We start from the raw sequence: 12,257 nt of genomic DNA, 5'->3' as shown, positions 1-12,257 counted from the left end.
AAGCAGTCATAAAAAAAACTCCGTTTAGTATGGTACGCCGTTTCATACATAATTTTCCAAAATTCCTTCTTTTACTCGTTTTCGTTTTGTTGGATCAAAGCTTTACAGCTTAAATTTTGAAAATTACATAACACCCTCAATATACTTCAATATCTTTCGATGCTGATCGAAAAAAGTACATTAATATGTACAGTTGAAAAATGATGACTGAGAAATGATTTTCAAATTGTTTTTATCAGAAATATCTTTAAATTATAAAAATATTTTGTTTTGGAGTGGTGTGTGTGTGTGTATACATATATAGTAGAAAGTTGTCGCAACATGTTTGGTACTCATTTAGACACTCACTAGTAATGCATGAATAACTGTTTATCTGAAGTTTTTCTTAATTAGCGTGCGCGTTGAATAGGTGTTTTTGTGTTTTCATCTCATTTTAAAATGGATGATTTTACTGAGCAGTTGATTTGCATCAAATTTTGTTTAAAATTAGGGAAAGAACAACAGATACCTAAAACATTTTAAAGCTAACTTTTCGGAGAAGATGATGTGTACCCTTTGAAGACTTTTAAATGGTATTGTGTTCAAAAGTCAGTTGTTGCCTGTTTAGCTGTGGCTCTACCGAAGGCAGCTTCTATTCAATATCCATGTACACAGTAATTGAAATCTCACTCGTCGTTAGCTAATAAGTAACACCGCAATTGAAACTATTCCTCGTGCGCGTCATTCATAAATAAGCGATCATGGAATAGATGCAGATGGAACCTCACAGAATTTTACAATAAGAAAGTTACGCTTTTCAATGCGATTCTGTTATGGGAATACAACCAATCTTTGGACATAACAGAATGTAGTGGTTCAGAAAACTGATAAAGAATGATCTGTACTCCATATGCTTTATTAGTTTCCAAAGTGTAGATGTACTTGGAGAGTTTAGAGACTTTTGGAAGACCTAGATGCAACTTAAGTTGTGGTGGTCACATGACCAAGCAGCATTTGAGTGAGTTTGGATGGCTTGAGCAAACATGGCCAGCTAAACTTCTGAAATGGAGCATTGAAACGCTCATAATTTCTTTCCAATCTAACGTTAATTCCAACCTGTACTCAGAGTGTTTTGCGCTGAAATAGGTTCCTAAATAAACCTAAACACATTTCTTTCCAAAGGGCTAATGATGACAAAGAACTATTTTTGCATGTTGCTGAGGTGATTTCTTTATTTTCCCTTTCTTCGTCGCTTTCTTTATCCGGCCAACGAAGAATAAGAAGACTTGGAAATTGTGTGTTAAGGAAATAAAGAAAGAAACGGTTTCTCTCCGAAGCCATCCAGCCGGTGTAGCTTAGACATGGAGATGTATTATTCATATAATCTCAGTGCGGTCTGTACGTCTGAATAAAGAAGACGCATTAAAGGACTAAGTGGCCTTTTGAGGACAGGGTGGCACGAAGACGAAGGTGAAAGAATGGGAGCGGAATGAATAGAGAACAGGTCACAAGTAAATTTTCGGAGTGTACAAAGGAATATGCAGAGTGAGAGAAAGATGAGTTCTCTGAGATGCTAATGGACGTTAGGCCTCTCGATACGTGCCGAGCAACGTCGGCATCAACGTAATCTGCCCGGCAATGCTCGTTTTCAATAAACATCGCCAGATTTCTTAAAAAGCCAGTGCTCTGCATTCAAAACATTCACTAGCGCATGCATGGCCGATGAATATTTCGGCTTAGTGAATATTTCTATGCTGTTTTTAGTGTTGAGAACTCCGAAACAATTTAGGGGGCTATGAAATACGGATTTATTATCGGAGACTTAAACGCTGGTTTAATCTCTATGTCGTACATCCTTTCAGCATTACTTATTCCGCATCCTTTCATACGAAATATGTATGAAAGGATGCGGAATAAGTAAAACCAAATAACCCCACAACTGCGTCATCAAAGTTTTCCATTATCTTCTGTCATTGAATACGAACGTTGCTCATCAACAATTCAATACCCTATGCGCGCGCCTGGCACACCGCTCTTTAGGTTATATATTGGTGTTTTCATGTATTCATTACTTTGTTGTAATACCGTAAAAGTGTATCATGAGTAGTAAGTCGAAAAAGGTGACTCTTGGTGTACTACAAGCAATAAGATTTTATTAACGATTGCATCCTACATTGATATTATCATATCACATATTGGCACATGGTAACAGGAGGAGGTGTGGCATCCTGTAACATACACAAATTAGTCACACGATTCTCAGTGTTTAATATTCAAGGTTTTTTTTATTATTATTATTATTATAGCCTTGTGCTGTGTTTTAATCCACTTTTTTTAAAGATTGTTCAGTGTGGCTAGTTCATTGCTTGGACATCAGTGATCTCGTTAAAGCGCTGTCGCAAACAAACGCGCGATTTCCATGGGAATTATCGTAGTAAATATTTAAAAAGTTTCCTGGATGCAGGAAACCTTTTAAGATATGGTTTTTCCTAGGTATAGTCCTTGAGGTTGTCACAGACTTTCTCTCAGATATGCCTGACAAGCAGTACATGCTTCCTGGGAGTCTAAAACGCTGATGAAACTGATATTCGGGTGACACTCATGTCAAGTGGACCCAATTTCGGCGACGTCCGGACGGTCTGTGACAGCCAAATCCTATGCTTGCACCTTCACGATGGTGGGAGTGTTAGTAATCCTGGGTATAACCTCCATGCACAAGTACATGGTGGGTGACCACCCAGGTGTGAACCAACGTAAGCAGGGGTCGAGGTGTGGCGCCCACACCATATGGAGGAACGCCGCATCTCTATGTTACCAGGCAGTACTAGGTGGTAGATGACTCTCATCAACCGGTGCAATACCACCACTTTGCTTATTGGAGGTTTGAAGTGGTGGAACCCATGTTTAGTCTCCAGAGCTAAATTCCGGTTAACCCTTCCCCATCTCATTCATCATGCAGTATGAGTGATGACTTTTGAGTTTATGATGAACATCGTGGCGAGATCCAATATTCTTTACATTTCGAGGGTAGTACAGCTCTAAAACTGTGTTCGCAGGCCGGCCGCTAGTTAGTACATCGGACCGAACCCTATTGGTAACTCTCTAGGAGGCTTCCGGATCAGCTAGTGTATAATCTTACTACCTCTACTCTGCCAGATGGTGACTGGAGGGAGTCCGAGTATTGTGTATGCGGGGAGCATTGTCGAGGCCACGTTATGTCAAGGATCTGGGTATATTCTTACCATGCGTACGCCATATCTAAAAATTTCATTACTTCATACAGCATGTCCCACCCACTTTTTCTTACTATTGAATACACCATGAATTCTCGAACTAATAGAGCAAGCTTATCTGCGAAAAGATCTAAACCTTCCAAACACTTACTAATTAATTTCACAAATATACGTGGTCTCAATTCTAATCTCAACGATGTCCATTTCCACTTGCAGTCTGCCAAACCTCATGTACTTTTTCTGACAGAATCTCAGTTATCGGTTGATTCAACTACTGCTCATCTCAGATGCCCAAATTATACGCTGTATGATTCCTTTCGCCTCAAAGGTGGTACTTGTGCATATGTCCGTTCTGATATTCCCTGTCAGAGACTTGGCAATATGGAATCTCCTCTCTTTGATCTTCTCTGGCTTAAAATCTCTCTACCTCATTGTGTAAAATTCATCTGTTGTCTCTACCGTTCTCCCAACTCCACTAATCACTTGGAGCTTTTTGACTTCCTCTCTTTGCAACTTGACTTTCTCCAGTCCAACTTTTCTAACAGTGAGGTAATTTTCCTTGTGATTTTAACGTTCACAACTCCAGCATGCTTCCATTTTCTTGTCACTCAGACCCAGCCGGTCGAAATGCTGAGGTTATTGCAATTACTAATGACCTTGCACAGATTGTTCATTTACCAACAAGAATACCGGACAATCCTAAATCACACAGCCAACACGCTTGATCTTTTTCTCACAAACAACCCTTCTAAGTACACGGTCGAAGTGAGAGGTCCTTTACGCACATCAGTTCACAACTTTGTGATTGTCTCTTCTCCAGTGGAGCCTTTATCTCATGGCTGTTCCCAATCTCGTATTGTTGGGCATTACAAGAATGAAAAATGGGATGACCTGCGAGATTTCTTTTCTTCTTTTCCTAGGTCGGATTACTGTTTCAAAACTTCTGATGTCAACATTTGCTGAGATCGTGTCAGTGAAATTATTCTTGCAGGGGAATGGAATCCTTTATCCCACACTCCACTTAAAAATCTCGTCCTTTATCTAAACCTTGGTTTTCCAATAAATGTGCTAAGGCTGTTCAAAAGAAGAACATTGCATATCTTAATTGGCTTGTTTCTAATTTTTCGGTTTCATTTTCTGCCTATCTCGCAACAATTGTAAAGCAGTTATTAATCAGTCCAAACTAGAGTTTGAACAGGCTAAGAGTAGAAAACTTGATTCTTGCCCTAATGGTAGCCGAGCATTCTGGTCTCTTGCCAAAGCTATTGGCCGCAACTTTTGCCCATCTCTGCTCCCAACTCTGTCCAAACCAGATGGTCCTGTTTTCACTTCAGCCAAGGATAAAGCTGACCTGCTAGCATCCCATTTTTCTTCCAACTCATGTATTAATGATCTTGGTAAAACACCTCCCACCATTCCCAACACGCTTCATTCGATGCCTCCTGTGGTCGTCTGTCAAAGGATGTAAGAAGGATTTTGACGAATCTTGATGCTAAGAAAGCTCCAGGTCCTGATGGTATTTCTCCACTTGTTCTCAAAACCTGTGCTCCTGAACTTACTCCTATTCTTTGCCGCCTTTTTTCACTTTCTTATTCCAAAGGTGTTTTTCCTTCTGCTTGGAAATTTTCTTATATCCAGCCAGTTCCTAAAAAGGGTGACAAATCCCTCCCATCCAATTATCGTCTCATTGCAATTACTTCTATTCTTTCTAAAGTAATGGAGAAATCAATTAACCGCCAGCTCTTTAACTACCTAGAAAATTCCGTCTGATCAACGATCGCCAGTATGGATTCCGTCAGTGTCGATCCACTGGTGATATTTTGGCTTATGTTACCCATTTATGGACTAATTCAATGGAAAGGTTCGGTGAAACACAAGTAGTTACTCTTGACATCTCAAAGGCTTTTGATCGTGTTTGGCATAAAGGTGTTCTAAACAAGATTCCATCTTATGGTTTGCCAACTGTTTTTAGTAATTGGTTATCCAGTTTTCTCTCTGCTCACTGAGGGTTATGGTAGATGGCTATCTCTCTTCTTACTTCTCCACTAATGCCGGTGTCCCCCAAAGGTTCAGTTCTTTCCCTCACTCTTTTCCTCTTGTATATTAATGACCTTCTTCCATTGACTGGAAATCCTATCCATTTTGCCGATGATAGCACATTGCATTCCACTTTCCATTTTGAGAAACCTTGCCCTGCTCAATCAGCTTCAACTTCTCGTAAATCTGCTACCAATTCCTTACATGCCGATCTTCAGGTAATCTTCCGTGTGGCAAAGACAACTTAGTTGATTTCAACCCTTCTAAAACTCAGTCTTGTCTTATATCTCGCAAAAAGGATTCTTCTGCTCCTATGTTTATCTTTGGTGACACTCCGATTTCTAGGCAAAATGATATATCTCTTTTGGGGATTACCCTGACAAATCACTCTTGGCACAAGCATATTACAAATATTGCTTCCACTGCATCTAAAAAACTTGGTTTCTCTTTCGCTCTCGGCGTTACTTTTCTTCCAAACAGCTGCTCACTCTGTATAAATCGCAAATCCGCCCTGCCATGGAATATTCTTCCCACATCTGGGGTTGTGCCCCCAAAACCTCTCTCAGGCTTCTTGATTCCATTCAGAAGAGGGCAATTAGGCTAATTAATGATTCATCTTTAACAAAGTCTCTCCACTCGCTGTCTCATAGACGTACTGTTTCTGCTGCATGTGTCTTCTACAGATACTTCCATTGGCACTGTTCTTCTGAATTGGCTTCTATTATTCCCGCTCTCTCTTTCAAAACAGTCCGAACACGTGCCGCCACCAGCCAACATCCATTTACTGTCCAACTTCAAACCCACAGAACCAACTTTTCATCTTCCTCGTTTATTCATTCAACCGCCGTTTTCTGAAACAACCTTCCTTCATACGCATTTCCTGATAATTACAGTCTACAGAAGTTCAAGTCCAATGTCAACAAATATCTTCTTTCGTCTTCTCAACCTCCAACTCAAGCACGGTACTAAGTACTATAGGTTCTAATACCTCTTGTGTTTGGGGTATACATAAAAAAATAGGATGTATATAATTTATTGCTGCTTCTTCCCTCCCTGTCGCTAAAGACTGGTTGTCCATATTGAATCGGAGACTAAAGCAACCTTTCCGAACGTGCTGTTCTGCCTGATAGATTCTTCGCAGTCTCTTGACTCCATGCCTTCACCTTCCGTGATGTATAGTCTGTGTGCACACGTTGCAGGTGTTCCGGGACCAATTCCTCCGCTTATACTCTCTGATGCGTGCCTTCGCCGCGCTGACCACAGATGACTTTGATAATGATCAGAGAAAACGACATTGTTCCGAATTTCGCCTCTTCTGCCTTTCCCACTTATCAACGGCTGTAAGAAGAATGCTTTTTTCGTAGGTAAGGTAGTCAAGTCTACTAGACTGCGCCTTCTGCTTGGTGATTGTCTTCGAAATGCCTCTTATTAGATTTGCCTTTATAATCGAATAAGTAGCCGTCTTCATATCTCCGTGTACTCGCACGCGAGCAAGCTCGGAAAGAACCCATTCGATATTCCTCTGGGTGGTTTTAGTTTAATTCCGTAGCGATTCATGTGGGTTCACTTGGGCACACCAGACTTAAATTGAATTCAACGAAGGCATCTGTTTCCTTTTTTAATTGGCAGATTCGAAACGCGCGAGCGAAGTGCATCCATGATGCAAGGAATATCTTACAAGTAGTCTCACTATTGCGAGCCTTGTTATTCTAATGGCTTCGTTTAGAGTCCAAGAGAATTCTTGAGAGCCTTTTAACGTTAGCGTGTCTCGTGAGGTATTTCACAATGCCGTTTTTGCCCCTCCCCCCCCACAACTTTTCTGATGCTTTTTAGTTTCATTCACTTAAGCTATACCCTGCCGACGAGAGTCTTTCGATTTAAGAAACTTGTTTAGTTTAAGGTTAGTAATCATTAGTTTCTGTAAATGTGTATTTTGGGTTTATCTTTAAATCTGTGTTCGCTCTTGGTTACTTTTTATTTTATCTTTTATTTCGAGTGTGTGTCATTGAGTAGTAAGAACTTCAAACATTTTTTTTCTTTTATGACACAGGAATGCATTCTAGTCTACGAAGGTGGAGGTTATTGATGATTAATAGGGAAGGAATTGTAATAACGTTGGCCACAACAAGGCTTTGGAAACAAAGCGAAACTAACTTTTTAAATTAATTCTATTTAATTCGCTGTTCCGAATATAGCATATAAATTTTACAGCACGTCTTAGACTTTTAAATGTGAACAAATAAATAAATAAATAAATAAATAAAACAATAACTGATTTTTAAATTATGGTAACTGATAATTATGAGTTTATTATGGTAACTGATAATGTCTTAAATGAACTTGTTACGACATGTTTGTTCATGTTTTCGTCAGTTGCCAGTGCTTATTTGAGGCCAGTGTCTATTTTAAGTTCTGTTTTGCTTTATATAAATGGTTTTCTGACAATCAGTGAAGACAAGACACCCCATGTCCGTGAAAATTCACCAAAATTCAAAGATTAATTAAATGTGCCTTACTACCGATACTTTGGATGTCACTTGGGAAACAAAAACCGAAGTTGAGCACCATGTCTATTTTGCATATTGTTCTTTATAAACTGCTGTTAAATGGATGAAAGGAAAGATGAGTATATTGTGTTCGCTGTTCCCATGGTATGGCATGGACCATTCGTAATTAACATGTGTAGTAAAAATAAAATAAAATCTAACGTTGGATATTCTAATTATACTTAGGCCCACACAGCTATTTATAGCTGTATGGGCTTAGCTATAAATAGATTGCAACAATTGGGATTTGGACACAAAGCTGAAGAAAAGCGGTTGTTCATTTTGACGTAAGTTTAAAGCCAGTTTTATTATAAAACGGAAACACAATTTTTAATATTCTGTTTTAAAGAAGGAAAGTTATGAAAGTATCCCAAATATTAAATGCAATACGCTGGTAGTTACACGATTTTAAAGTCACCGCACTTTTACTAAAGCGTTGCAGGATAGATTTACCGCACATTGCTGTTTCATCTGCTTTTGAGAAAGTTGAGCAAGAAAATGGCACTCTTGTCTACGATTAGCAAATGCCAGAAAAGTTCGTTCTTGAGAAAAGTAATAGAAAATTACGCCATTAGTAAATCCTCAGTTGGTGGTCTTCTTTATGAAGCTTAATGAAAAATTTTGTGAAGGTATTGGGACGAAAAAAGTGAAGATTTCAATTATTTAAAGGAAAATTTTAAAAATTAAGTGATTCAAAATGAAAAGAAAAAAAATCTTTGCGTTTTATGAAAAATTAGAAAACTGTTGCATGATAACAGTTTCAAACAAAAGGTAAACCCCATTAATTTAGATTAAACCAAAAAAATTCCTTCATCTTCATGGTAGTGTTTTGAATTCTTAGTTCATGGATTTTTGGTAACAAAACAGGAGAAACCGTTAACGACTAGTCTAACTGTTACCTTACTAGGAAAATTTAGTTTCACTTAAAAATACGCTGCTTGTATTGGCATCTGGATTTCTCCCAGTAACCTCTATGATTAAAAAGGTTAAAAGTTCCACTAGGACGCAAATATAATTAAACAATGCGATCAAAAAAGGTAGTATCCAGGTATATTGAGTGACTGTTTCTGGTGTTTTCAAAGAGAAGAACGAGATGAGCAAAAAATAATAATAATAAGGCCGGATAATGCAAGGAAGCGAATTTTTCTTGCATCAGTTCAAAAATAAATAAATAAAATAATAATTATAAAAATTCAAATGAAACAGAATATTCATACTATTCCATTTCCTACAAGATAATCATCTAATTCTGCTTTAAACTTAGTCAGACTGATGGGCCTCCACACGTTGGAAGGCGGCTTAATACAATGTTTGGCAACCCACTGCCCATAGGTGACCTCCATGAGATCCAGTCTTCTGTTATTCACTGAGGTTTTTTTTATATTTGTGTGCCCTGGTGAACCCTCTGACCGTGTGGTCGTCCCGGAGTATAAACAGAAAATTTATTTATTTTATTTATTATCCATGAGGGAGAACAGACCTTCCTCATTCATTTTACTCGATCCTTAGAGTGCCTTATACCCTCAATTAGATCTCCCCTCCCCCTAGATGTTTAGTTATAAAACTTCGCAGTCCACACCTTCTAAGCCGTTCTTTAAATGAGCATCTCTTTATACTCATCATCAATCTGGTCCTTCTTCCCTGAACCCTCTCCAGAAGGTCTTTCTTTTTTAGGTGTGGTCTCCAGACCTAAATACAATACTTCAAATGAAGTCTAATATCGCCTTGAAAATAGAGATAATGGCGTTTTTCCTTCTTCCTACTAGTAAAGGCCCTATAAATCGTAGCCAGGAAACACTGGCTACGATTTATAGGGTCACGAAAATTCCATACTAAAATTCTATAAAATTAAATTTTATGTAATTTTAGCTACTTCAGTATTTTTTCTTAATGTTTCAACCCATCGTAAGAATGCGAGGTTTTATTAATATATAAAAGCTTATAGTCTTTTAAATAAGTCATTATTTCAAACTGCGTAATAAATGCACGTGTGCTCAGTTGCTACTTTGCATGATCAGCGTAGCAGTTTTAGTCGAAAGTAGCTGATTTCGCACGTTACTAGAAAAGGTTAGTTCGTTAATCTGTGCAATTATTATAATTTTATACTATTCACTATTAATAACTCAATTAATACACGCATAATGATCACGCCATTGGAGTATATTAATTATTTAAACTAACCCTAGAAATAGTTGATTAGCTGGTTATTATCAACAAATGTGCAACAAAGAGAAAAATTACTCAAACTTTCGTTTGCTTCATTAGGTGGATTCATTGAATTTTTCGCCAAAAGCTGAGAAAAAATATTTGCAATGATAATTAAATCTAGTCCTCAGTAAATTTACAACAAAAGTTTCAGAAATACAAGAGCTGTAAATGGACATATTTTGTAACAATTTGTTCTTCGCTGTAATTACAACACTAGCAGAAGGAACGACTTGCTAGGTGAACCGAGTTATTTATATTTACACGGAGTTGTGTATGTTCATTAGCTGCACAACAGTAGTATTCCAGTAAATCCACAGCCATCTTTGATGTAGGTTTACATAAATATAAGCCTAAATGTCACAAGTGATTCCTTTTTTGTTTTCTGCACAACCAAATCGCTACTTATAACACAACTTTTTGGAAAATCAAGTTACATAAAATCATTATGTAATCTAAAGTTTACATAATGATTTTATTCGAACTTTAATGAGTTTATCTTTCAATAAGCGGACGATATGAACGAATACTACTTTAGAAATGGTAGCTAAGAGCGTTGAAAATTTTAAAATCCGATCAGTAAAAAAAGGTGTTTAATTCGAAAGCACTGAATAAAAGATGCAAAAGGTAAATACGTCTTTCTTAAAGGGTGAGTCACTGCAGTTTTTTCTTTCTTTAGAAGCAAAGAATAAGCACAGCAAATATTAGAATTCTGGTGGCCATCTCTTAACTCACTGTTAATTAATGGTGTAGCATACTAATTGATGGAATGCATTACTACTCTATTAGTGTTTATAAGAATTTGTTTTTTTGGTTGAAGATTAATTGAACGTCTTATCACGTAATACGTGTCATCTTTATTGGCTGCTCGTATTTATTTTATTCGTTTTCGCTGCGTTTGAAAGTTTTCTCTTTAATTAGTAATTTATCTTTTTTTTACAAAAAAGGAAAGCATTTTCTATTCACAGTTCTCTTGTAAGATGAACAAACACATTTTTTATGCTTGTTTCGTCTTTCTTGTCGCTACTGCAAGTTACGCTCTTATCGTGTAAATCATTCCACTTAATTTAAAGATTTGTTCAAATACTCCAGAAGTACCTGACAGTTTCTGGTAATTACCTAGAAATAATTAGCATGTGGAAGGAAACAGAAAGAACGTAGATTTCTTTAGAAACAGTTTGTAAAGATGATATAATTTTCACTGGAATACAATTTTTGATAGGAATGCCATCTTCCCCACACTGGGTGGAAAATACTTGAGTTTGAATACCGTCAATGATGCAAGAAAATTTTTATGGGTCTTTTTCACAAAGAGTCTGAGTTCGTCGATCTCAGACGAGGTAGCACAACGGTTTTTCTTCCAGCAAATCGACCACAGAACACACACTCCATTTACAGATATATTATATACGGCGCAATATGGCCTAAGTTGCTGATGCGCCTACACCAACCAACAGCAACTTCCAACTCGTAAATAAACGTAGGTTGAAACAATAAGGAGACATCAGCAGAACAAACGACAGTGGTAAACGTAGTTATTTCTATTTACGTGGAGTTGTACAAGCGTAGTATGCTAGTTTGTTTCTACCATCTATCGTTCTGGGTCTTTTTAGTTACTAACACAATCAAAATGGAAAGAACTTTGGTGGCCTGACAAAGTACTCACCTCTTCCTGTATGTCATCGACTGCAACACTCATGTCGGAGAACCGGGGTCACCAGTAAGCATAGGCATCGTGGGAGGCAGCGGCTGCTCCACCCTAGGTCAAGGGAACACCATTACGCAATCACACAAACTACGATGTGACGTGAGCAGCACCCGAACGAGGAGATGGCGAGATACATCTCTGGTCAAGCTGGTTTTCATCGCGAGCTTGTGCACGGAGCGAGCTGGGAAAGAATGCTGTACGAACAGGTCTGTTAACATCTCTGGATGGCAGTGAAGATGTCGAAGATTTCGTCGCTTTTCTCGTCACTTCCATCACTCGTGTAGCAACCACCGTGTCTGCCGTAACGGGAACACGCTGATAAATTGCTGCAGACGACGTGTTGATGCTGCAGCAGCCATCTGGCGAACAAATGTTATCTGTTGGTGTCTTTTGTCTGGTCGATATACTTGGGGCGACCTCTAGCGTGAGAAGTGTTCACGATCATGGTTATCACAAAGTGACAACAATGAACCACTTTCTTGTGCTACGATTCAAGGACGGGGTTGCGTATTTTGTCTACCTACACAAAAAAGCATGGGTCAAAAAATT

General features: G+C 38.2%; 1 protein-coding gene across 1 annotated transcript in view; it reads right to left on the bottom strand.

The window, feature by feature from the left end:
- The window catches only part of LOC150084747 (transmembrane protein 151B-like), a 73,477-nt gene extending 61,427 nt beyond the window's left edge, over positions 1-12,050 (bottom strand). The window contains exon 1 of the mRNA XM_090375489.1: positions 11,667-12,050. Within this exon, the coding sequence (XP_090231615.1) occupies positions 11,667-11,699 (33 nt within the window). The 5' untranslated portion in view covers positions 11,700-12,050. The remainder of the gene's footprint in view (positions 1-11,666) is intronic.
- Between the last annotated feature and the right edge of the window lie 207 nt (positions 12,051-12,257).

This window comes from Mastigoproctus giganteus, chromosome 6 (assembly GCF_048544385.1).
Source record: "Mastigoproctus giganteus isolate SK-2022 chromosome 6, ASM4854438v1, whole genome shotgun sequence".
Classification (NCBI taxonomy): domain Eukaryota; kingdom Metazoa; phylum Arthropoda; class Arachnida; order Uropygi; family Thelyphonidae; genus Mastigoproctus; species Mastigoproctus giganteus.
This window is presented reverse-complemented; position numbering and strand designations above follow the sequence as displayed.